Source organism: Corythoichthys intestinalis, chromosome 16 (genome assembly GCF_030265065.1).
Source record: "Corythoichthys intestinalis isolate RoL2023-P3 chromosome 16, ASM3026506v1, whole genome shotgun sequence".
NCBI lineage: Eukaryota > Metazoa > Chordata > Actinopteri > Syngnathiformes > Syngnathidae > Corythoichthys > Corythoichthys intestinalis.
Genome location: NC_080410.1, coordinates 31,180,815 through 31,208,012, shown reverse-complemented (window position 1 = coordinate 31,208,012; position 27,198 = coordinate 31,180,815). Strand labels below are relative to the sequence as shown.

Genomic DNA, 27,198 nt, shown 5'->3' with positions numbered 1-27,198 from the left:
TTCTATCATATCCATCTTCATCTGAATGGTAAGCATAACCTTTTTCCTTTTTTTCCCCACCTGCACTAACATTGTTGGAACCCATGTTGCGTTCTCTCACTAGAAAATATGCCGTGCGTCCGTCTTGCGGGAAAACAAAGAAACAGCGGTGCTGTCATAGATCGTCGTATTTAGAGCATGTCGTCGGATGTAGAAACAAACGGCGAGTCAAATTTTACGTTTGATGTCGAAAAGATCGTGTGTCGAAGCGATCGTATGTCGAGGTATCACTGTATATGAATTTAAAATTATGACTTTGCAGGTAAAATGTCATCTATAATAGTTGTAGAGCAATAAAATAAAATTTAATGAAATTAAATATTTTTATAATGTGTCAAAATTATTTTTCTAACAGATCATGTGACTAGCACATTACAGACGGTCATTTACTTTGCTTAGCGCCAAAAACATAAAAAAACACCTGAGGACAGAATAGGCAAGATGGATATACGTACGTAATTTTTCAAACCTAAGCTTTCATAATCATAAGTTACAACTACTACTGAGCTATAACCAAGGACCAAAGACGTGGACCAAGAAACGCCAGAGAGCAACGCCAATACGGTGAGCTGAGTTTCAGTTTGCCGCATAAAGACGTTAATAAAACAGAGCCACCACTGGGCGTACCATATTCAATGGACGACGATCTTGGCCAAAAGCATAGCTGTCCGAAGCAGCCTAAATTTGGAATTCTCCTAAAAAATGATGGGAAACAAAAAAAAAAACGCTCATTTTGAACGTTATTATCAATGTTCCTGGCTGGAATATTCAGTCAAAAAGGATGCAGCATCTATTTCTCCACTAGGTAAGACAGAAAAACACACTCAGCTGGGATGCCTGTATGTACGAGCATGGGCTAAGCTACTATCCAAGCATATATCTTGGTAATTTTATTGCTGACCCTGCATTACGGGGTCAGCATTTTTGCCCCTCTCCCGCCACAAAAAGTCAAACTCGGCCTATGTGTAACTTTTCCTGTTATTTTGTTATTACTTTGTTACTTTTCTCGAACTCATTCACCAATCCTTTCCATGTCAAATGAAATGCCATTTATCAGTGTCACCCCTCCCACGCTCTCAAAAGATACTTTTGAATTTTTTTCGATTAAAAAATTGGATTGGTCAACGGAATATCAAGAAAAACTGAGTGTCATTGTGCCTTACGCCTTTTGGCCACTAGGAGGCTGTCTAACAATAAAGTCACGCAGATTCTCACTAAAGTATACAATAAAGGATGTGATTTTTGTTGATAAAGAAAACATGCCTGAGAAGATTAAATGTCTGATGCTCCTAAAGCCTGACTATTCTCTCAAGATTGCAATCCCAAGTGAAAGAAAATAATAAAATGAACGATCTAAATAGCAGCTCGCATCACTTAAAAACACGTTTGTAGCATGTTTGGCAATCAATCCATGTTTGTGCTTTTCCTCTACAGTTAATGCAAGAGAATGAACAAAAGGAGACAACACTTGCAAACGTTTTAACTATATTTATATTAGAATCATTCAATTCAACGAAGAACCTGAAACTAAAAGACGGGGGCGCACAGCCGCCACCCTCCACACACGGTCCCAGCAACGACAAGATGAAGAAGAGACAGAGAAAGGCACAAGAAGTCGTGAGAACAACGACACGTCGGAGAAAACACACCGAGAAGAAACACGGGAAAAAAGCGCCACCGACACGACGAACAGAACATGTCGATCGGATAGACACGCAAAAAAAGCGCCAAAGTCAGCCCAGATGACACACAAAAGGCACGTGTTTTTGCTGAACGGACAACGTTTGTTCCGACCCAAAACAACAGAAGGCACAAAGACATTTGAGACGAACAAAATCAATACTAGTCTTGCCGGCGAGGAGAGCAAGAACAAGATGGACGAAACGCTGAGCGCCACTGAGGTAAAAAAAAAAAAAAAAAAAAAAAAACAACCAACCGCGAGGCGCCGAATGATAACATCACCGACTGGGCTTACACACATTCACTCAGTCAGATGGCGTCTTATGCAAACACACAAAGTCGCAAACACGCAAACTTAACCACATTCACAATCTCTCGCATTCGTTAATACCCTCACGCATGCACGCACGTGCCCGCTCCCTTGGATGAGGTTGTTGTGGAGGTTAGCGGCGGTCGTGAGGTACACGTGTAAGTCGTTAGTGTCGTTTAAACACACTCAGCGTGCGTCCGATCCGGTCTCGCTCTCGCACGCATTAGTGTTACGAGCTTCTCTGACGACGAGGCGCTCGTCAGAAGAAGGAGTACTGGTTGTCCACGGCTCGGGGCGGTGCCCGAGCGGCCTCCGGCTCATCTTCTTCCACCGCCTCCGGTTGGTGCGGTGGAGCGTCCCGCTCATCCCGCTCCTCCACCACAACGCTACTTCCCGTCATCGCAGCCTCTGTCTCCGTCACCTGTCCCCTCTCCTGGGGCGGAGTCGGGGGTGGCGGGCGTCCCGGGGGCAGAGGGGGCGGCTGAGGGGGGCTACGGGGTCTGCTGGTCAAGTCTGGGGAGGGGGGAAAAAAAGCCAAAAAAATGTTAACATGTGGGGGAAGGAGGAGGTTGGGGCAAGCGGAAGTAAGGTTGTGAGCAAATGGCGGTGAGCGACCATCCCGGGAGGTGTTGTGGTTGTCATGGAAACAGTCCTCTCACACAGGAACTTTGGTCCGGGGGAGCGTCGCCAGAGGGTGGCAGAACCATAGCTCTCAAGTAAATAAGGCTGGAGTCTTAAGGCGGAATCAGTGGGGTAAACTAATTGTCGGCCATGTTGCGACAGAAGTCTTCTTTATTGTAACGGATGTAAAGTATGTAATTTACTCCACTGAAATAATCTTAACATTCTGAATTCTTGATGAACTTACAAATGTTTTAGTTTATAACAAACCCTATAAACTCGTTCACTGCCAGTGAATCCAAGTTTGAACTTGCATTGAACAACCATATTTTAGTGCTATTAGCGGTGATACTTGTCCAATCCATATTGACTAGGAGAACAAAAAAAATACAGTATATGCCTGAGAGTATCGCCATCCTATCAATCTACATTTGTTGCGCCACCACTTGAGGTTATTTAAACGTTAGCTCGTTGGCTACTATTGACGGTGAAAGATGTCAAAACGATTTGAAATTAGAGGCATTGAATTACTTGATTTGATTGATTTATGAAATAATATCAAAAGCCTTCACAACAGCAGAAATGTTTCCTTAAATTCAGCGTTGAAGGTTGTAATATGTTACTTTGTGGTCTGTGTAAAATAAATGTTATATTCTCAAGTATGCAGTAAAATTACTGCATCTCTGACATTTATGACAAACCAAGCTGAAAATTGAGCGATCTAGTTATTTCATGGTGTCTTGTTTTAATTGTATATAGCGCAAATAGTCCTGTCCTTAAGAAAGCTGACAAGTGACAACATCCATCCCCATTAGCTTACAGTGAGCATAAGACATCAAGCCTTATTTACAGTATGACATCTATGGGCAGACCATGTGGCCACACGCACACACACACGCACAACATTTGATGCTAAAACACACACGTACACAAACGCGCCAACTGCCAAACGACACACACATGCGATTCACTTACACACAGTCAGAGATGGGGGTTGATGGAGAGTCGGGATGGCGCGCGGTGATGACATCACAGACGGTAGGCCGGCTGCCCGCCCGGTCGCGCCCTGCAAGGATGAGTGACGGACAAACACAACAAGATGTCAGATGCACGCGGGGTGGCCGCAGCGGAATGAGCGGGCGAAGGAGCCGTCCGGAGTCTTGAGGGTGCGTTTCGGGAGGTGGGTTCTACCTGGCTGTCGGACAGCAGCGGCGCCAACAAAACTGATGAGCGTGACGTCAGAAGCGCCGCCTGACTCCAGTGGGATGGGGTGCACGCGGAAGTGCTCCAGCATGTCGAAGATTGACTGGAACCAAAGGTGCTGCACGCGGCACTGCCCGTCCTCGTTTAGCGACAGGCGCAGGTGCTGAAGAGGACCAAAAAGTATGCCTCGTCAAGACAAACAATTGGCAGCGATCAGCCCTCCCAATCAAAATGGACTGCACTGTTAACGGCAATGAAACATGAGCAATTGTTTTAATTACCATAATTTCCCGAATATAACGCACTTTTTTTCCCCAAAATCAACTTGTAAAATCATGGTGCGCATTATAAACGGGTACAGGGATGAGACAAAAATATAAATATATTGTATATATATAAAGAGATTTTTTTTTTTTATTGACACGGCCATGTTGGGTTGAAGAAACGTATGCGGCGATCCGTTGCCGACCATTACGGTAAGTGACATCACTATTTTGTTTCGGTTGTGGCGAGCTAGGGAAGGAGTCGGAGGCGGAGTATCAAACAACGGAGCTAATACGCGTTGCTTTATTGACATTAAGGCTGCAACAAAATACGGTAGCAATGTCTGTCTCACATGCAACCCGTGGAATATAACTATTTTTCCGGCTGTTCCCTCAACAAAATACTTCCTCCCGGGAACTATGTAACGTGCCAACAAAAGTTCTGCCGGTGAATTCTGTTCTAACTCGTTACACGGTAATACTCCACTCCGATTGGTCGAATGATTTTGTCTGTGTTAAATTTTGTTTTTTAACTCTTCATGAAGCACAGAATTTAGTTTCTTGAACTCGTTTGAGTCAACGTTTATTGCAGCTCCGCAACTCGGACCGTAACAAATGTAACACAACACAGACTTTCTGTGTCCGTCAACTATATCTGTCCCTCGGGAAACTCAAACCCAAATAACAATAGTTCCTCTTGTTAGTCTACAGCGATGCGAGCTTTCGGTTTTCCGACTTCTAGCCTCACTTTTATTTTACCGTATCAAACCATGGAAGAAATGTATTCATCATGATGAAACGAGCAGGTTATACAGCAGCCTTTAAAAGAAAAGCCACATCTGTTTTGTTTTCTCCTGGATTCTGGTAAGTTGGAGAAGTTGTCAAATCATTTATTACCGTACATATTGTCAGTTTACGGCAGTACTTCTCAAATAGTGGGGCGCGCCCCCCTGGGGGGGCGCAGAGCAATGCCAGGGGGGGCGCATGTGACCTCGGGGAACATGTTTTTTTTTTTTTGGTGTTTTTTTTTTTGCCGTACTGGAATAAAGTGTACTTGCACATCCACTCAGTAGGTGGCAGTGGCCGCCGTGAATGCGCTTTTTTCGTGCCGTTTGCCTTTTAGCTTTGACTTTTAATACAGTGGGTGATGATGAAAGACCACTGTTTACTGTGTCTAAAAATAATTATAGCAGACAGCAAGAAGCCAAATCAATTAAGACGCCACTTAAAGACATTAGACCCCAATCTCATTGTTAAGCCGCTTGATTTTTTCAGTGAAAACGTGCCGAATATTGCCAACAATCGTCCTGCTTTGTCAGTGTTATATCAGTAAGCCAGTGAGCATTGTTAGCATGCTAATTGCAAAATAACTCCACACCATTGCAACGGAGGTAAATACTGTGAGCAGCAAAAATAAAAACTGTCCTGTCCAAGGACACTTTTTTCCCCCTTTTATTCAGATTTGTTTTTTCGGTCAAATTTTTTGGCACATTGTCCTCATGAGTGAATGTTGCTAATCAATTTTAATTTGGTATTATTTACTGATTTTATTACATTTTATTTTTCTGTAACAAATGGTCAAAAATGTACCTTGAGTGTATTTTTTAGTTTGGATGTGAATTATTTTTTTTTTTTTAACTCAGGCAAATTGATGCACGTCAAGTCTTCTCTGTTACAAACAAAACAATGTTAATAATACTAATAATAATGTTAATAATACTTTATTATAATTTGATCTATGTTACTTTTTTTCTTTATTAGAAAAAAAGGACACAATGTTAGGCAGATGCGTATTTATAATAGTAATTTTATAGACAAATGATACTATTTACAGTGGCGGCAGAGAGTTTGGGGGGGCGCGAAACATTTACGTCTTCCTTGGGGGGGCGTGACAGAAAATAATTGAGAAGCACTGGTTTACGGTAATGTTTTGAACTACCAATGTGCTATGGTTGTGCTGTGTTTCACCAGTCAGTAAAATGACATTTCTGTATCTGTACACGAGCTCTGTTTTCTTGTATTCTTCTACTTATTGGTGCTAAAATTAGGGTGCACCTTATACACAGGTACAATAATTTCCCCTAGGTTTTACAAGTAAATTTGGAGTGTACGTTATACACGGGTGCGCCTTATATTCGGGAAATTACGGTATATTAATGTAGTTTTTTTTCATTAAAATATTTTTGTTAATTGATAAATGCAATTTTTTATTAAAACACATTACAATGATTATTGATGAAAAAAAAAAACATAAGACATTTTGAGTCATGTAGGCCACACTTGTATACCTAATGTTAATGTTTTGGCCTGCATGATACAAAATTTAACATCTACATACAGTATATGGACACCAGGTCTTGATGAGATAAAGTTTTTTACACTACCAAAAATAGTCACTTGCCTGATAAATTGTTACACTCATTCACTGCGATTGACGGCAATCGACGTGCAATCCATTGGGACTATCACGACGACAAATTCCATGCCTGCGAGTATAACTATAGTTATCTGTCTACATGTGCTGCACTACCATTTGAGTTCAAGTAAAACAAAAGTCCCAACTGTTTGAATTTAGATGGTTGCTGGTTAATGATACATGTTTTGGTGCCATTTATGGCAATCGAGTGGAAGGGGCTAATCGTTAATCTTTCATATCCATGGTGGTGTGGCGCACAAGCAAAATGCTAAAAATATTCATGGACCTGACAGTACAACTTTACTACATCCTCATTATGCGATGGTCACAGGGCTTCATGTGACCTTTTTTTGGTTTGAAATATAAATCTTTTTTTAATTGCAATAACAGTGTGAGGAGCATAAAATGTTTGTCGGGTGTCTGAACGACAATGGTGGTTGACGTGAGGCTAGGCTCACCTTGGCCTTCCCCTGGAAGTTGAAGGTGAGAACGTATTCGCCACGCCGCGTCTCGCTCTGGCGCACCAGGAAGACGCCGTGGCTCGCCGGCCCGCCCGCCAGCACCAGCTGTGCCGCTTTGAGGCGCGATAAGGTGCCGTGAAACCACTGGCACTCGCTGAGCGGATGCTCCAGAGCCTCGCCTGCTGTCCCCTCCGTGAACAGGAAGGAACCTGCCGAGCACAGTGGCAATATAACTCAAACTTTTCCTTGAAAAATCTAAATCAAGCGGTAAATGCACCAGGGGGCATTATATTCACCTGTGGCATCCGGCGTCTCCGCAAAGGGAGTACCTAGACTTGCCCCGCCTACCCCGAGAATGCGCGCGTCAGTGTCATCGAGAGGGGCTCGGGGTGGCAGTTCGGGCGGGAGTGGCTCCATTGGAGGGGAGGCGCCCGCCACGCCGCCGTAGCACACTTAGGTGAACGAGAACGAGCGGCATCACACGACAGCTGGCGCGGGACACTTTGGCAGGTCTCACCTTGTGACAGACGGTCGACGATCTCCGGCGTGCCCCCGATGTCTGATGGAACGCCACCGTCAGGATCTTCTTGGCTGCTGCGGAAGACGAAGATGTTAGGTTTATGACTCGACCTGCTTTTATTAGCGTTCCCAAGCATACCAAAGTACATCCGCGTTCGCTTAAGGCAAAATTATACCAGATGCATCTGTGTTAAGGATCCGCTAAGCTCCATGTTGACTGCGTGCCGCGCAGTACGTCAAAAATAGGACAAAACATATCGGCTGCGCACAACTACAGTCCGGCAGCTGCGTCCCATCGTGAGCTGTCGCGTGATCGCGCGCGATAATGTGGCATAGAAAACAACAACAAACACAGAGTCTGTACTCAACAGAGAAGCAGAGAGGTGGACTTAATTGGACTGAACATTTTTTCCCCCAATTTTTTTTTTTTTGCATTAACCATGGGTTTGTGACATCCCAACGACGTCAACAACCCATTCTCTACTATTTACTGTTTTAAATTACACAACTTGCATAACTCACAGTCCATCCTCATAGCTTCTGCTATAGTGTTCCATGAAGATTCCTTTTTAAACTTTGTGACTTTCCACCTTCATAATTAATCGTTCATCGTCCATTTTCACTGATGTTTAAACCGTGAATCAGCGCCTGCCACCCATTTTGAAGGATACGTCTCCGGCAAAAAAAGAAAATAGCCCAAACCACCTGACGGGCTCCGGCACGTCGGCAATGGTCCGCAGTCAATCAGTAGCGCATATGCAGCCAGTAATTTGAACAATATGATAGCATGTCAACATCTTGCTATGCCATTGTTACATCGGACTAAATATGGTAACAATCCCTAAACATGGAACTAATCTCACAATGATAGTGAGTAGTAGAAAGTGCGGTGGTCCATTGGTGACGCCCCAATCCATTTTTTTTAACCAACCTGTATTTCATTTATATTTTCCAATTTAAAAAAAAAAAAAAAAAAAGGGGGGGGGGGGGGGAGAAATGAAAAAAAAATCAATTTTTTTCCTTGTCTTTTTATTTAAAATGAAACCAGTATGAAAATACAAAAACTTTTTCTAAAATTTTAAATTTTAAAAAGGGGTAAAATAATATACTCAGATTCTTCAATCTTTAATATAAAGATACAAAAAATTATTTTTATGAGGATAAATTAAGCCAATCAATGCACCTGATTTCCCATACAAACTCATGCGACGGGCCAAATGTGGCCCGCAGGCCTCGAGTTTGACACCTAAAAAGCAGTATAACTTTATTCGTATATTAAGGCTTGAACAGAAGACCTATTATTCTCAAAGTTTAACACAGAAAATACAATTTATTGATGCTCTTTGTGAATTGTTAGAGCAGTGCGGTAAACCGAAAATCTACCGTTACCGAAATTCTTCACGATGACCAACGTAATTTTGACCATGTCGGTAAATTCGGTAATTTAATAAAACAAGAAAATATAGTCTTTTCATCCCGCTTTGTTCGGCTATGTTCATTCCCCTTTTAGAAAGAAGTCAGTGTGCTTATGTGTGGAGTCACGTGGTTTTCAGGGAGCCAAACAAACAGAAGCCCGGTAGGCTAACGCTAGCGGCTAACGCTACAAGCAAACGTGATGGAGTCGGGCTTAAGGGAGCTTCGCTAAACTTTTACCCGACATTAAGTAAACTCTTGGCAGGTTCCAGACGGGCTTCCACCCGCTGTCCTCCCTGGTTCTCACGATTTCAGGAGAGGATGCTTTCAGTGCTTTCTTCTGGTAGACAAGCCACAGGCTAACGCTAGCGGCTAACGCTACAAACGAACGTGATGGAGTCGGATAGCGGCTCTAACCTTGTCGAAATGGCTGAAATTAATGAGTGGACTGGGCACGGACTTCATCTAGCAATCATTATGTCGCGTTATTTGGTATCTTTGGTGAAGCACTCAGCATAAAGTATAATCCAACAGTGAAGCCTACATATAATATGACAGTTTAATGGCCATAGCTATTTTTCTCTGTGTTTGCTTTATTCTGCCATCATAAAATCTTAAATGTTTCATTGGCATCAGAGCAATACAGCTTTAATCTGGTTGTGTCTGTGTGGGGGGTGCATGTATTAAAAAATGTTCTGGAAAAAAAAAAACTGAAACCTTGACGTAAACACTTGTGTTGAATAATTATGTCACAGCAGCCATTACCAATAAGTTGTCTGAAGTGTACTGTTAAAGCTGCAAGTCATTTGTGTTACAATGACATGTTTGCAGTCGTCAGATTGACAAACTGTTATAAATGTTCACACTAGAATTCTTATTGTTTACAAGATTTTTTTTATACTTAATGTTTAGACTGCATGTTCAATTGTGAAATTGAAAGCTGGTAAATAAATTTAATGAGAAATGGTTCATTTGTATTCCATGCATTGATTCACATTTTCAAATTATATAACAGTCCGCTTGGGCGAATTTATCGTCATTTATCGTTATCGAAGTAAATCTGCTCAATTTACCGTGATACGTACTTAAGGCCATATCGCCTAGCCCTAATTGAGAGCTCAGATTTGTGAAAAATGCATTTTACAATGTTGCAAATTCAGGCGCAAAAAAATGTTTTGGGGTCATCGGGAGCCCTTATACACTTCAAATGGCACGACACGTGATCCACCATGTCGCGCTCCATGTACACTACACGCTGAACCTCTTACCTGAGACAGACACCGTTTCGGATGTCGCTGAGCCATGCCCTCATCTGGACGGCGTCACGTGTTTCTATCACGTACTGGACGGCCCCTTCAAGCTGAGAAACGAGCACACTTGAGTAGAAAGACAGTGGGGAAAACGGTTGCCAACCGGCTGTCGCGTTTGCTTTTCATCTCACCCGCAGCAGAAAGCTGTTCTCCTTATCCGGAACCTCCAGCGCCGTCGTGCTCCTAACGTCAACTATGGCGCCACACGACACCGTCCGCCGTGGTTTGGATGCCTGACCATACCAAAAGTGGAGGCACTTTCTCATTATTTCAAATATCTTTGGATATCAATACCTCATTCATTGTCATTGACAGTGACAATCCATTTGAACTACGATAGCTGGCATTAAATAATGTTTCTGTGTGATTGGCGGCAATAGATGTCCAATCCATTTAGACTGTGAGGCCAAAAAATATATGCCTGTGTGTATTGCTATACTGTAGTGCTGCAACGATTAATCGATTAACTCGAGTATTCGATTAGAAAAAAAGATTCAAATTAAATTTTGCTGCTTTGAGTATTTGTTTAACTAAAGTGGTATTATAATGGTTTATTTTGAAAGTGTTTGCATTTAGTCTAATTGATTTGGGTGGATACACTGGCCTCTAGTCTGCTTCATTTCACATGTTCCATGTTAAGACCAACATAAGCCAAGTTTTAAAGTGCCTGTGACACGAAAAAGCATGTTTATTTCATAATACACGCGGTATTTTATGCCCCTGAATGATATGGACCGCTTGGATGTGTGTGGAAGCGATCGCTATATTTATTTAGTTTTTTGAATCCCGCGCCATGAAAATGAGTGACTTCCGGCTTTGGTCTTGCATTGAGGAGGAGGGCACTGTGACGTGTACGGTAGAAGACGTTCTCTTCACTATACAGTGTACTGTTGTGTATGAGGACGAAGGATTCAGCTGATTTTGCGGATTAATACTTTTATTTTTTGCATCACGCCAGCCAAACGGCTGCAGAAAAATCATTCTGTATGCGGGAGAGGCGTATGCGCCTTTTTGGAGTTTCAAAAGGTTCCCATTCACCGTGGATATTTACTGTGGGACCATTGGACTTACAAGGAAGTGAGTAAACATCTTGTTTTGTATTATGTCAAATACGAATACAGTGATTACAAAGTAAACACTATAAAATTCCTTTAAATAAAGGACTACTTACGTTTGATCATTGATAGGCATGTAAAAAGCTATCCTCATGCTCATTAGCAGTTAGCTGTTAGCGTGTTAGCTACACAACAACTCCAGCCACCCTCCTCCAGGGAACGAACTGTAAATTGCTCTCCGCCGGGCGGTTTGCCGATCCGCAAAGAAACTCGACAACCGGGTCGTCATGTCAAATAATCCAGGCTAGTTATGTGTGATTTTCCACTTCGAAGACTTTGAAACATCCCTCGGTTCGGGTTAGCATGTCGGCTAGCTGTCACTCCTTCTGGTCTGTTTACATTCTCCGAAGCCGGGGAAGGGAAATGACATATGTCCGATTTAGGTGTCATAAAATATCGTTCGGGAGGTGTGACAGTAAAGGTGAAGTCGACTGTTTTGACCATTATGGAGTAATTTTGCCATTTCGTCTTGAATAAATGGATTTTTATTATTTTACATTCCATTTAGCACAAGATTGTTATTTGTCATGACCATGCCATTTATTTAGCAATTGGGGAAAGTACTTGGGTAAAAAGAATATCCTGTAAAAATATTGAAGTAAAGAGACAGAAACAATGACATTTTGCCGCTCTCTTCGTCGCGTTTTCCTCATTGTGAATAGTTCCCCCTCGACGGGCTGACTGGTCCTTCTCAAGCCATTTATATAGCTATTGGGGAAAAGTACTTGGATAAAAAGAATATCCTGTAAAAATATTGGGAGTAGAGAGACTGAAACAATGACATTTTGCAGCTCTCTTCGTCGCGTTTTCCTCGTTCTGAACAATTCCCCCTCAATGGGCTGAATAGTAAAACCGATGAGCCTAGTCTACCGCTGACGTCATCCACCTGTTGGGGACGCTAAAGCCCTATAATGGTAGGCGTGGCTAACCGGCAGATTAAAAGACTAATTTCTCGTCATCTGCGCTTTGCTAAATTGTTGTATATAGTCGAATCGTCTCAAAATATGATTCTAATTCACATAATAATGCCATATAAGACTTTTTTTCTGGTGTCATATGCTCTTTAAGCCAAGAGCTTATGTTTTTTTTTAAATGCATTCTTAATTTAGTTTCTAGGTATATTTAGCCATTTTTTGTGGGAATATGTGTCGGAACCATTTGTTAAGAACAATTGTAAACAACAACAACAACAAAAACAGCGTTTTATAGCATTTAAGCTAGCGGCCTTTCGCTATGTAAGTAAGCCACTGTTCTTTTGTTGTACATAGATCCTTTTTTATTATTTTTTTTAATACCGTTTGAGGTTAAACTCAGGTATTTTAATTTTCATGTTCCTTATTCGATTACTCGATTATTTGAACTAACTAGTTCATTGTTTAATCGACTACTAAAATAACCGATAGCTGCAGCCCTACTATACTGTCTGTCTCCATGTGTTGCACCATCATTTGAGTTAAAGTTAAACAAGTCGTTGGCTGACACTGACAAAGATATACGTCAAATCCATTCGAACTAGAATTGCTGCCCTTGAATGATGACTTTTCAGTGCCGTTGACGGCAGTAGACGTCCAATCCATTTGGATAGAGAGGAAAAATATACGGATGCGAGTATTCTTATACAGTCTGTCTACATGTGTTGCACCAACATTTTACTTCAACTTAAAGAGAACGACATCAATACCTTTTTCAGATATGTGCGTGAGTGTAAATGATGTCACAAAATGGCTCCATCCATTAGATGTCTATTTAAAACATTATTTTCTCCATTATAAGAGGTGTAAGAAATCTGCAATGTGCATACTTGGTTATTTGATTATATGAGTAATACAAGGTTATTAGGTACCAGCTTGTGCTTCAACTTATTGGCTGCCATTGATGTTGATTGATGTCCAAACTAGGGCTACAGCTATCGATTATTTTAGTAGTCGATTAATCGATGAACTAGTTAGTTCGAATAATCGAGTAATCGGATAAGGAACATGAAAAATTAAAATATCTGAGCTGAGCCTCAAATGATATTAAAAAAAAAAAAAAGACATGTAGAACAAAAGAATTACATAGCAAGTCTGCTAGCTTAAATGCTAACGTGTTTTTGTTTATTACAGTGCTCTTAACAAATGGTTCAGACACATATTTCCGCAAAATATATCTATGAAATAAATTACAAATGCATTAAAAAATTATTAGCTAAAAAAAAACTTAGCTTATATGACAATAAGTCTTATAAGTCCTAACAGGGAGCAGCTGGATTCAGCCATGTGAAATGAGGCATACTAGAGGGCAGTGTATCGATCCAAAGCAATAAAACTAAATGCAAACTTTCAAAATAAACCATTACAACGCCACTTTAATTAAACGAATACTCGAAGCAGCAAAATTTAATTCAAATCTTTTTTTCTGATCGAATACTCGAGTGAATCGATTAATCGTTGGAGCACTAGTCCAAACCATAAAAAATAAGTGGGATATGAGTGAATGATCATATTTTGGTGCCATTGACTTCGATTAACGATTGGGGCAGGGTACTACCAGCCAAATGGATTAGACGTTTATCAACGTTAATGGCAGCCAATGAGTTAATATAGACTGATCGCTGTCAGGTGTTTTGTTGTTTGTTATCGTACCTTAGGCGGAATAAAGAATTCTAAGTAGTACTCCTCGCCTCGCTCCCCTTCTCGTTCCCTCTCTCGGAGTACCAGACGACACTTGTGCCAACGCCCCCCTCTCCATGGCACGTTACCGGCACCCGCAGCGTTGTTGTTGTCGGGGCCGTGATGCGGGAGCGCAAAGGAGAAGCCCGGGAAGCCGTGGCCGGCACTCAACTCATCGTTAGATGAACTGACACTGACCCCGCCTTCCCGGACCAGCCGACCAACCTTCCTTGGCGGCGCCGCGGGCAACAGCACGGTTGAAGTGGCGCTCGGAGTGAGGACGGGGGGTGGCGATCGAGTCAGTCGCAATTTTTCCAAACGGTGGCTCCACTTGTCCTTCTCGCCAGCTTCGCCGTTGCTCCGCCTCCGGTCTCGAGCGGCATCAGAAAACGAGAGGGAGGTGGCGCTGCTGGATGACGAAGGGGGCAGGGAGGATGAAGATGAGTGGGGGAGGGACAGGGGCATGGACAGAGACACGGGCATGGAAGAGGCAGGCGCTGGAGGCTGGGCGATGGCGTTCCGGGACAGAGCGGCTTCCTGCGCACCCACTGTGTAGCCATAGCTGGGGGCCAGGGGGCTTGGTGCAGAGTCGCTGGATGAGCTTCGCCAGTGCAGGATGCCGCGAACGCTGCCGCGCACACTGCGCCCTACGCTACGAAGCGAGAAGCGCTTCTTTACTTTGTTTTTGGAACCGCTGCCGCCTTTGGAGCAAGGTGGGGGTGTGGGTGGCCCGCAAGAGGCGTCGGGGCCATCCCCCTCGCCGCTCTCCGCTTCCCGCTCATCCGGCTCCACATCCTCCCCCATGGAGGCCGCCCCCGGCCAGCCGTCTTCTTCTTCCTCGGCGGGCGCATCCCCGTTTCCGCCTAGTGTGGCGCCACCCCTGTCGTCCCGCCTGCAATTATTGCCGCCCACGGAGGAGCAGCAGGATGACGACGAAGAAGGCGGCAGAACCTGACCGTGAGCGTAAGGGTCTTGAAATTTGTCCCCACTACGGTTGTCCAGGAGAAGGCGAACAGGTGCCGGTTTGGAAGCCGTTCGAGCCACATTTGCGGTGGTGCAAAGCGGGGCCGCCGCCCCGGATGCCGACAAGGGGGACGCGGCATCTTCTTCCAGAGATGTGCCGTCCGACTGAGGTGCCCAACTCCCCGGTTCCTCCCTGCCAGGTGCAGCGGCAGGTGGTGGCGCCCCTTCCAACTCGCTCTGAAAGTGGCGGACGAAGCGATCCGTGAAGCGGCGGCAGAAGGCGGTGGCGGAGTCAGGCGAGTAGTGAGGGTTCTCCAAGAGGAATGCCCTAAAGTGCCGTGCAAAGTCGCCGGCCGCCATGCGGGCATGAAGCTCACAGAATTCAGTCCAGCTGAGGGAAGGTGAGGGTGAAGGCGTGGGGGTGTCCGACAGCGAGGACGGGTGGGCCGGTGGTGGCGGGCTCATCAGGGGTGGGAGGGGCGGCGGCCGGGGCGACAAAGGCAGCAAAGAGGGCGATGGAGGGGATGGTGACGGGGAGGGTGACGGGGGCAAGGGGGAGGAGTTTACGGCCCGTGGGCTGGGAGGAGTCAAAAGAGCTCCGTTCATCGTCCCGCCGATGGCGACCAAACTGATGGTCAGGTTTATGGGCGAGTGTCAACCACCGCGCTCATGTGCCGCGATACATCGTGCATCAGCGTCGTTCAGCTACATGATCCCGACGGTGTCCGTGTTTCCTCCTGTTGTTCAGGCGGCATTAGAAGGGGAGCCACACGTGGAAAGCCATTTCCTGACCTGGAACAGACAACAGCAGAAATCATCAAAATCCTTTGGAATCAGCTTTTTTTATGTTGGCATTTATCACTGAGCTCCAGATGAACTTCATACATGAACACAATAGATCCTAACCTCAAATTCAAGAAGAAAATGAAGGCACACTTAAAAATTGACTCGCGGAGTAATTTCAAATTGTTTTCAATATTTAACCCCTTATCGGGCACTCATTTAACTCACTGACAGTAAGGCTGAGACAAACCATCGATTAAACTGTTTATTAAATTAGTTGCCAACTAATTTGATAATCGATTTTTGCCCCGTTTTGGTCCTTGTTTGTGTGTAATGTCAAGCTGCGAGCATGACCGTGCTTAATACAAGAGAGAGAGTTCACCGCTGCCACTGAAACTCCTGCTGCTGGGTTGCTGTAGCTAACTAAGTGTCAAGAATTTGATTGTCTGTTGTGTTATTAGATCCAGTGTGCCTCCGTCAGAGGTGGGTATGTGAAGCCAATTTTATTGTTTGCATTCTGTGTTGATGTTACTACTTAGCCGTAGCGCTAAGCTAGTGAGCGATTATGCTAATTAGGGCCTAAGTGTCTTGTGTTTTGGAGAAGCACATTAGCACTTGAGTTATTGTTAAGATAGTAAAGTTGTCTCATTTCTTTTTACAAAGAAACCAAACAAACAGCTACTTCATTTAACAGCTTGGTCTCTCCTTTCAACACAAACTAAATTGTCAAACAAGAGTGTGCTTTGAAATTGGATTGTATTGTATTTAAGAACAACTGTTTGATAAAGAAAATATTCATTACATTCTGCCTGCTCATTTGATTCTGTTGTTTAGTTTGTATAAAGAAATGAGACATTGAAACAATATATATCAGTGCTTTGCCCACAAGAAAAAACTTTTTTTTTTTAAATTTGAATGAACATGGCTTTTGTCTGATTTTTGTACCGACAAATTCATTTGTTTTATGGTCAAAACCTTTTTTAAAAACTTTAATACATTTTATGTACTAAAACAGTACAGTTGTAGTCTACAATTAAGTCAGGAAGCTGTTATAAAATATTTTAGAAGTAAATAGTCATCCATTTTGTCTTCATTGTTACTTACAACATGCCTAAAACAAGTTAAATTGTGAAGGTACCTGAAAAAAAGTGACATTTATCAGATAAATCAATTATAAAATAATCGTTAGTTGCAGCCTGGACTGACAGGCAATGAGGATGCGAGAATTCCAATCCATTTTGACTGGGAGGGCTATCAGTGATCAATCACTGAAATGTGAGTATTCACAGTCCTCAGAGTAAAAATGAATTGGGCGTGTATCGTTTTCAATAGAAGGCAATGAGTTAATACAATGAAATTTAAAAAATGATAAAATCAACTTTAGAATGGAGTAAAAAGTCCCCATTTTTTAAGTCTCTGGTCACCAAATTACCTCATAATTATTGAATTATGGTATGGAAATATGGTATTGATATCACACAATCTAACCCTTTCATGCAAGAATTTTTACTTAAATTTTATTATATTCATATAGCGCAGCGGTCTGGCCCAGACGCTAATTGCGCCCCATTGGACATCCATTTGACATCCAATTCTAGTAATAGTGCTGCATCCGTAGTATTTTGCAATGGGAAATTTAAAAATATTTACATCATTTTTAATTAATGAATTTATTGGAGGACCCACTTTAGAAAAAAAATATTTTTTTAAATAGCAACAAAGTTAACATGAACACATGAAAAAAGGCCATTAGTACGAAAGAATAATTCAAAATGAAATTAATTTACAAATTTAAACCTAGCAAAAAACATTATTAAAAAACTTGGGGGAGTAAATACAGATTTAAAAAAGTGTGGGCCGTGTGTATTTGGCTGAGGGTTTATTTTTGATTTTATAAATCTCTTGTGATCTCACATAGCTTAACTCTTTGGCTGCCATTGACGGCAACAGATGTCCAATCTAATTTTAACTAGGAGGAGCTAAAAGCGACATATTGATCGCTGCAGCCACTCCCACTTGAAATAGACTGGACGTCATAATAACTCATAACTATTCCTGTCTGTTTTCAACATTAAGTCACCTCTTTTACCAACTATCACAACACATGCTCCTTGGCTCTGGCTAGCAGTGAACGATTTAAGCGAATGGCAACTTTTGAATAGATGCCCACTAGGAGTGGGAACCTCTTGGTAGGCCTGAACGATATTGGAAAAAACTATTGCTGCGATTTTTTGGGGGTTTGCGATATTATATTGCGATATTTAAAAAATATATATATATATATATATATATTATTTTTTTTTAAAGAAATGTTCACTAGATGACTTTAACAGCTTTTTGGAAAGACTTTGGATGACTCACCGTGACCAAAGTGTACAGTGATCCCTCGTTTTTCGCGGTTAATGGTGACCAGAACCTGCCGCGATAAGTGAAACACCGTGAAGTAGCGCCCCCCCCCCTCATTTCTGGGGTGTTTTTGTGTGTGTTCAATGCATTTATTTAGATTTAGCATTGGAAAGAGATACATTTAAGACATGTTTTTTCACTTTTTTTCCCCCAAAGTATGATTTGAAAACTTGTAGGCTATATATATTTTAATAAATGGTTTTCAAGCACTTCAAATGTAATAATTATGATCAGTTTTAACCAACTGTCCCACCGAATCATTGTTAAGCAAGAATAAAGCACTCTAGTAGAAAAATGCTTGGCTTTATTAAATGCTTCTGTTTACCTACCTTGGATGTGACTCTTGAAGTGACATGTAGAAATTACAAACTCCTCATGATCACTTTTGGCGTTTTTTTTCGCCACAACACAACAGGTCCGGCTGTCTTGAAACTCTCCCCACACAAACAAACATTAATTCCACCCAGCGCTTCCTTGCCGCAGCAACTATTTAACAAGTTAAACGATGATTGACAGGTGTGAAGTCGCTCCTCTGGCAATACCAAAGAAACCCAGCTTTCAACATCGTTAACTTTAATAAGCAAGTGCCGCAGTGACTCAAGACCAAAGAGCTGAGAGAGGGAGGGAGGGAGGCTATGCGACTTTTGTGGATTATGAAATAAAAAAACTATTGCACATCCTTGCTATGGGACTATTGCGCATGCACACATCACGATGGCGAGGTTTAAACGATATATCGTTCAGGCTTACCTCTTGGTACCACACGATACGATTTGCGATACAACGCTCACGATAACGATCTGATGATATTGCGATACGATTATCGATACATTTGTAGAATATCATAGAATGATTTTCTGACCAACAACTAATAAACAGAAAAACAAGCTTCTGCTGTGAATTGGAATGAGTTTATCACTAGTAGACGTCCAATCCATTTGAACTGGGAGGGTGGCAGCGAATGAACCATCCCTCCCACTTCAAACGAATTGAACGTCTATGGCCGTCAGTGGCAGCCAATGCCAGGCAATGAGGTAATTTTGGGCCATTTAAGGTAGGGGTGTAACCGTACACAAAAATCTCGGTTCGGTACGTACCTCGGTTTTGAGGTCACGGTTCGGTTCATTTTCGGTACAGTAAGAAAACAAAATGCAAAATATAAATGTGCAAGTTGTTTATTACACACCTTTGTGCTTTCAACAATAGGAACATTAGCCTATAGAAAGCCAGAAATCTGCTCAAAAAGTAGCGGGTATTTAAAGATAATCCAACAACAATTGAAAAGCAATCCCAATGACAAAGATTTTAACATGTATTTTACAAATGTAATGCCTCAATGAATCTTTTTTTTTCTTTCTTATGAACGGTTTTCAAAAGCTTTATTGGAGGATTTTCTCAGGTTAAAGCGCCACATAGAAATTAATAAATTTAATTGTGTAAGCAGGATCTGTGTATTATTCTTATTATTTAATTACAGGTGTTTTAGCTCATTTCAATTTATTTTACTTAAATGGGCTATTATTTATTTTATTATGTGTTTATATTTTACAAATGTGATGTAGTATTCATTTATATTGTATATTTTATGTTGTATAACATTAGTTCCTATGTGAATATTAGTTCCTACTTGTTTTGTTGTCGTAGGAGGGTTTTGTATTGAACACAGGGCCGCGTTGGTTATTATTATAGCAGAGAAGACAGCAGTAAATCAACAAAGGCAAATTAACTGTGCCCCGATCTACTACTCAAGAGATCTGATGGACTCAAAAAGTGGGTTACGATTGCATATTAGTTTGAAAATCGACCAGATCCACAGTACTTTTACACGAGTGACTTCCGGTCTGCCAGATCCTAGCTACCGGTACTAGTATTGACACAGGAGGGTCGCGTCTCGCGTCAAATCATAAACTCTGCAGTTCTTTTCGCGTGCGTTGTGTTGGGCAGCTTCTGGGACGCGTCTACCACGCGGTCGCACTGCGACTGGTGTGCATTGGCTGATTGACTTTAACGCCCGCGTTTCACTGCGTTCTCGCGGCGGCCTCGTCGCGCCCTTGAAGTTTCTGGGTTATACTGTCCCACCGTGTTAGTCCTCATTATAGTAGAGAAGACTGAGTAAATATAATCTACACAAAGAAACTGTTACCCGATCGACTCACAGCCTCGAAAAGTAAGGGTTACATTACGTCAGAAACTCGTTCGGTACGCCTCCATTCCGAACCGAGCACCACGTACCGAAACAGTTCAATACAAATATATGTACAGTTACACCCTTAATTTAAGGTCATTTACCTGTTGATGTTCAGTCACTTCCTGTTGATATTGGGGTATTTTTAGGGTCATTTCCTGTTGATTTTGAGTTACAGAACAGGAAGTGACCTGGGAATCACCCAAATTAATAGGCAGTGACTCAAACTCAACAGGAAATTACCTATATATGCCCTAAATGAACCGCAAGTGACCTGTAAATGCCCTGAAGACGTCGTGCACCGTCAATGCAGCCTTAGAGTTAACGGAGACACTATTATGGTGGAAGATTTTGGTAGCAACTTGTTGGTTCCTTTTATTTATTTTTTTGAAATTGACACCTTTTTAAAACGAAATCTTGATTCTTGGCAGGAGCCTATCGATAACCTTTTGTGATACAAAGTATCACGATATATCACCATTTCGATCATTTGTCACACCCCTAATTGCCCACTGTAGCAACCACTATCCTGAAAGGGTTAACAAGGGCTAAATCGTTGAAAATAGGCCATTTCGAGATATTGGAACGTAGAAGCCCCCTGGTTCGTTAAGAAAACGACGTTTGAGTTTTCTTTTTCCCAAGAGCGTTAAGAATGGAATGACAGGAAAATGCCGCGTGCAAGTAGGGAATGATTGTTGCCACTTGCCAGCATGATTTGCGTGTGACGTCGAGCTGGTAAATACTCGGCAGGACATATTGTGGACTAGCAGAGTGCAGCTTGTCCTATCCATAAAATCGAGCACCGAACGTCACGTTTGTCTCGACGGGCGGGCCGCCTCGTGTTCCGTAAGGTTCGCTCGTTTGTCCCGTGCGAAAAGTCGTCCACCGGCCCCGAATCAATGCGCTGTGCCCCTCGGCTAGCCCTGAGCTCGGCTAGCCAGCTAGCCAAGCTCGCTCAAAGACGCCTACTTGCTTACCTGCGAAATTGCAGCCCAGCTCGAAGCGGGGCGTGCGGGACACTTCTTTTTCCTTCCCTATGTCGTCTTCCGCTTTTCCTTCTCCTGCTTGTTGCTCAACAACAAGATTGCGGGCGAGACGAGACGCAGCGAGAAGCGAGCCTGCTGATCGCTACTGATGCTCGCGCCGACAAAACCACGCGAGACTCGGTGGGAATTCAACGTCACGCGATTCCTCATGCAGACGTGAAGACTACAGTAGTTCTAATAAATACGAACTTTAAAATACTTTTGGTCGAAATTGAAGCGTATTTCACAACACTTAATATGATACAGAATACAAAATGCAAGTCTCTTCTAAAATCCTATGCAAAATTGTTTGGTATGTAACATGCTTTTTTAAAAAAATATATATTTTTTATTTATATTTGTGTGTCTTACTATGTGAGAGGAAATATTGTTGATAGGGATTTTTTTCTAGGTGAGCGGGTTTTTCTGTATTACTTTTGTTTGATATGTATATTTATACAGTGGGGAGAACAAGTATTTGATACACTGCCAATGGGTTTTCCCATTGACTGTGTATTTAATTCTGTGATTGACTCCATCCCCCAGTGGAATATTTGAACTAATGAAAGAATACAAAGGACAGAATGACCAAGCCGTTAATAAGATTCTTTTCTTAAATAATATAGATCATTTAGGTAAGAAATGTACAAAAAAAACATATAAGGGGATCGATAGTTATAGGAAAATTGTACCTCGTGGGAAATTCTTTTGGAATGCACAGTTTGATCATTTAAAATGGAAAATGGCTTGTTCCTTTTAAACTGCATTTGAAGGTTTTACATAATATATACCCGTCTAACGTGTACTTGTCTCGTTTTAAGGACATTGACAACAAATGTACATTTTTTAATACTGAACCTGAAAGCGTGACTGATTTGTTTTATGGTTGCCCCATTAGTGCAAACTTTTGGACGGATCTTCAAAAATATATTTTATGTCAAACCATTTTTTCAAAACGCAAATCCAAACTTTAAAATTTTTTGGGTTGAATTTGGATCATATTTCACATCACTTGATATGATACAAAATGATAAGTGCAAGTCTACTCTAGAAGCTCGTGCAAAATTGTTTAGCTTATAATATATTTTGTTTCCTCTTGAATTTTTATTAATTTTTTTTTGTATGTCTTACAATGTAAACATGTTGAGAAAGTTATATTCTGTGTGAACTAGTTGCGTTGTATTATTGTCTGTTATTTGCATGTTTTTTATTGTTCAATAAAATAAAAATTTTTTTTAAAAGACTCATTCTAATTAGCAAAAAACAAGTACTGGCGTAAACTGATGACAATGTATGGCAGAAAACACGGACAAGTCTGAAAAAGCCGTTTCTGCTCTTGCACCCCTCTTTAAAGTAAACTGTATTTTAAGCCAAAAGAACTGTTGTGTTTGATAAAACAATATGTCTATATGGTGCAATAGCAGATTTAGGGTGCATTAAGCCCCCAAACTATTTTTAATTTGTCCGTTTTAGCCTGGAAACTTCCGTTTACAGATGTCGCGTAACCGCTTTTGTTTCAACCCAGCCATAAGAAGAAGCTCAGTAATTATATTCATTATTACAAATTAGGGCTGTCAAACGATTAAAATTTTTAATCGAGTTAATTACAGCTTAAAAATTAATTAATCGTAATTAATCGCAATTAATCGCAATTCAAACCATCTATAAAATATGCCATATTTTTCTGTAAATTATTGTTGGAATGGAAAGATAAGACAAGATGGATATATACATTCAACATACGGTACATAAGGACTGTATTTGTTTATTATAACAATAAATCAACAAGATGGCATTAACATTATTAACATTCTGTTAAAGTGATCCATGGATAGAAAGACTTGTAGTTCTTAAAAGATTAATATTAGTACAAGTTATAGAAATGTTATATTAAAACGCCTCTTAATGTTTTCGTTTTAATAAAATTTGTAGAATTTTCAATCAAAAAATAAACTAGTAGCCCTATTCTGTCCTCAATGTGTGTGAGTACACAAATTGACAGATAGCGAACATAAGTTCCAAAAAGAAATCAGACAGTGTGGCAAAGTTGCATGGGCTTTACTGAAGTCATCTCTTTTTGACAGGAGCACGTTTCTTGTATTTTTGTAAAACTGAAAATAACAAGGCAATGTGTCAATAACTTGCATAAATCACAAAATAACATAAAATGTACACACACGTGTCCATTTGAGCAGTAGCACTAGCCAATTAGCTCACAAGCATCTAACAATGTAACTGCATTTCACCATATATGTGAACAAATTCAAATACACATCATCAATAACTATCTAATGCTCATGAATATAAACAAAGGAGGAATATAACTCACAAGCGATGCATTATTAGACACAAACAGTGTGATGGGGCTATGAGAACTGCCACTGAATACTGGATGCGGACGTTAGCTGGTCTGAAGAGCACTGTCTATTAGGCTACGTTCATACTACAGGTCTTAATGCACGAATCCGATTTTTTGTCATATCCGTTTTTTTGGCGTGCCCTTTCAGACTGACTTTGTCCATTGAAACCGTTCAAGTATTACGCTTGCGCACTAATTCGGAGTCGGACACGCGCTGAGCATGAAGACCCGCACGCGCAGAAGCATCAAAACAAATGACACACGTCATCCGTCATTCCAGGGATATCATATTTTGCTTTTCAAAAGGAGGACACAAATAACAGACATAAATAATCCTCGTTTAGGCTTATATTCAAAGTTTATATGGATCGATAGCATGCACGCACTGTCCCTGCATGTCACACACACATATGCGCAGTTTGCCCCGACTCTCGGCCGTGTAGGCAATGTTGAAATATTGCTCACTTGGAGCAAAGAGAAAACTGAGCATTCTCAGGTTTATCCTCAACCCATTTTTATTTTTTATGACTGTTGTCAAGCCCAGCCCTTCCCCAAAAGCCGTCTTCACTGCAAGCTAGGCGCTAATAACGCACAGCGGCACCGCTACGGTAAGCGTCTCTCTCGCTATCTGATGACGTAATTGCTGCATGAAATCCGATTTGGGAGAGTGGACAGTACAGACCGCCGCAACAGTCTGGAAAAATGTGGCCCAGATTGGATTTGAACCACATACGAAAGTGACCCAGATCGGATTTGAAATGGTCCAGTTCTATGCGACTTGTCACGTTCAGACCGTCAAGTTAATGCCTCACTCGAGTCGGAAAAACACGAAAAAATCGGATTCGTGCATTAAGACCTGTAGTATGAACGTAGCCTTAGTGTGAGTTCGCATCGACATATAATCACATCAGAAAAGCGCGCCGAAACCCAAATAATCAGCTGCACTGAATCGCCAGCAGAGGGCGACATTACGCCACATAACATATGCAAGTCACACCCAAGCGCCAGCAGAGGGCGGAAAAACTCCATAAAACACAATTAACAAGTTGGCCTTTCACTGTACTGACATTTAAATCTGTCTGAGCGGGCCTAGTGCGTTAATTGCGTCAAATATTTTAACGTGATTAAAAAATTAATTAACGCCCGTTAACGCGATAATTTTGACAGCCCTATTACAAATGTCTGTCATTTTTAGCTTAGAATCATTAAGTGATATCTAATATTTAGTTTATACAAAAAACGACTTTGAAATATTATTCACTCGCATATCTTAAACTTTTAAACAAATTACGTCACAATGAAAAAAAAATGGTGTCTGTAAAAAGGTCACGTATATCTACCTCATAAATATCACTTAATTGTATTTTTTCGTTACTGTCGCATTTTCCCCAATATTTTAGATGATAAATAATCGATCCAAACAAAGAAAAATTGGAAAAATTGGGAAAAAAAACGTTGAAAAGGTGTCTCAGTGTCTGCGATTTCTGCATCACAACCCATGTTTCACCCATAAAATTCCCTAAAAATCCGGCTGTGGCCATTCACAGCTGTGTCTTCACACGCGGTGATACATGCTACATGAAGTTTTTGCATCGAAAAGAAGTAAGTGCGCGATAATATCTCGTTTTAAAATGCCCTCCTGTTCAAAATGTTTCTTTCCCCCAGAAAATTGAGATTTTAAGCTTTCCAATGATGTGTCACACATGTGTATAGGACAATTTTGATTTTGGCCAAATTGGGGGTCTCAGAGCAGAACTTCAAGTCACCTGAATGTTTTCTGCCATATGATGTTTTTTTCGCTGAAGTCTCAGGTTAAAAATTCTATATCATTTTTACATGTTAAACTGTATATGTTTTTTTTTAATTACGTATTTTATTTTGGGGCCCCTGAGTGACCCTTAATTTATTTTACTTTACATTCACATATTTCTTTTTTATTTAAATCATTGTCTGATTAAATATTATGTTCTACTTGATAAATACTTAAAAACTAGAATATATTAAATATTTCAAATATATATTATTTCCTTTTTTGCACGAAAGGACCCCCCCCCCCCCCCCCCCATTTGTCTTCGCAGAGAATCGTTTGACCCCTGCTTTGGCGCACTCAAGGCTACACTACGTACGTGCCCTGAAGTGGGAAATTAAAATCTAACATTATTATAAACTCTAAACATTGCAAGTCGTCAAAAATGGGAAAGAAAAGAAAAAGGAAAAAGAGATGAAGCTCACTGAGGTGAACGAGAAAAAAATGATGAAGGGGAAAAGAAAGAAAGGGGGACAAGAAACCAGAGAATTACTGTAAATAGGGCTAGAGTGGACGGTTATGTCGGTAAGTGAACAACAGCCGCTAACACTGAACGTTTACATTCGTGATCACAGTGACCAAAAGCCATCCTCTGTTTAACAAATGATAGTGGAAGGTTTTCAAGTTGGCCCTTGCATCCTGTGATTTTTCTAAAACTCATGGCATACAACAAGATACAGTGCCTTGCAAAAGTATTCGGCCCCCTTGAACCTTGCAACCTTTCGCCACATTTCAGGCTTCAAACATAAAGATATACAATTTTAATTTTTTGTCAAGAATCAACAACAAGTGGGACACAATCGTGAAGTGGAACAAAATTTATTGGATAATTTAAACTTTTTTAACAAATAAAAAACTGAAAAGTGGGGCGTGCAATATTATTCGGCCCCCTTGCGTTAATACTTTGTAGCGCCACCTTTTGCTCCAATTACAGCTGCAAGTCGCTTGGGGTATGTTTATCAGTTTTGCACATCGAGAGACTGACATTCTTGCCCATTCTTCCTTGCAAAACAGCTCGAGCTCAGTGAGGTTGGATGGAGAGTGTTTGTGAACAGCAGTCTTCAGCTCTTTCCACAGATTCTCGATTGGATTCAGGTCTGGACTTTGACTTGGCCATTCTAACACCTGGATACGTTTATTTTTGAACCATTCCATTGTAGATTTGGCTTTATGTTTTGGATCATTGTCCTGTTGGAAGATAAATCCCCATCCCAGTTTCAGGTCTTGTGCAGATACCAACAGGTTTTCTTCCAGAATGTTCCTGTATTTGGCTGCATCCATCTTCCCATCAATTTTAACCATCTTCCCTGTCCCTGCTGAAGAAAAGCAGGCCCAAACCATGATGCTGCCACCACCATGTTTGACAGTGGGGATGGTGTGTTCAGGGTGATGAGCTGTGTTGCTTTTACGCCTACATATCGTTTTGCATTGTGGCCAAAAAGTTCAATTTTGGTTTCATCTGACCAGAGCACCTTCTTCCACATGTTTGGTGTGTCTCCCAGGTGGCTTGTGGCAAACTTTAAACGAGACTTTTTATGGATATCTTTGAGAAATGGCTTTCTTCTTGCCACTCTTCCATAAAGGCCAGATTTGTGCAGTGTACGGCTGACTGTTGTCCTATGGACAGACTCTCCCACCTCAGCTGTAGATCTCTGCAGTTCATCCAGAG

General features: G+C 41.4%; 1 protein-coding gene across 3 annotated transcripts; it reads right to left on the bottom strand.

The window, feature by feature from the left end:
* Positions 1–1,512: 1,512 nt before the first annotated feature.
* On the bottom strand, positions 1,513–21,526 carry sh2b1 (SH2B adaptor protein 1). Of its 3 annotated transcripts, none has more exons than XM_057860931.1 (10): positions 21,316–21,526; positions 13,975–15,756; positions 10,367–10,468; positions 10,194–10,285; positions 7,511–7,587; positions 7,290–7,445; positions 6,991–7,202; positions 3,842–4,016; positions 3,626–3,716; positions 1,513–2,542 (listed from the first exon to the last, which is right to left on the bottom strand). In XM_057860931.1, exons 2-10 carry the CDS (start codon positions 15,568–15,570, stop codon positions 2,521–2,523), a joined length of 2,523 nt encoding a protein of 840 aa, XP_057716914.1. In that variant the 5' UTR covers positions 15,571–15,756; positions 21,316–21,526; the 3' UTR covers positions 1,513–2,520. The 3 variants fall into 3 exon arrangements, with proteins under 3 accessions (XP_057716914.1, XP_057716915.1, XP_057716913.1); XM_057860932.1 differs by lacking the exon at positions 21,316–21,526 and adding an exon at positions 18,483–18,708 and having other exon boundaries at positions 7,511–7,584; XM_057860930.1 differs by lacking the exon at positions 21,316–21,526 and adding an exon at positions 18,483–18,706.
* Between the last annotated feature and the right edge of the window lie 5,672 nt (positions 21,527–27,198).

Coding starts and splice junctions, on each gene's coding strand:
- sh2b1 (XM_057860931.1), bottom strand. CDS start 15,570: ATGAACGGAGCTCTTTTGACTCCTCCCAGCCCACGGGCCGTAAACTCC. Junction 3,717..3,841: donor CGCTGCTGTCCGACAGCCAG/GTAGAACCCACC, acceptor TCATCCTTGCAG/GGCGCGACCGGGCGGGCAGC. Junction 2,543..3,625: donor ACCCCCATCTCTGACTGTGT/GTAAGTGAATCG, acceptor CCCCCTCCCCAG/ACTTGACCAGCAGACCCCGT.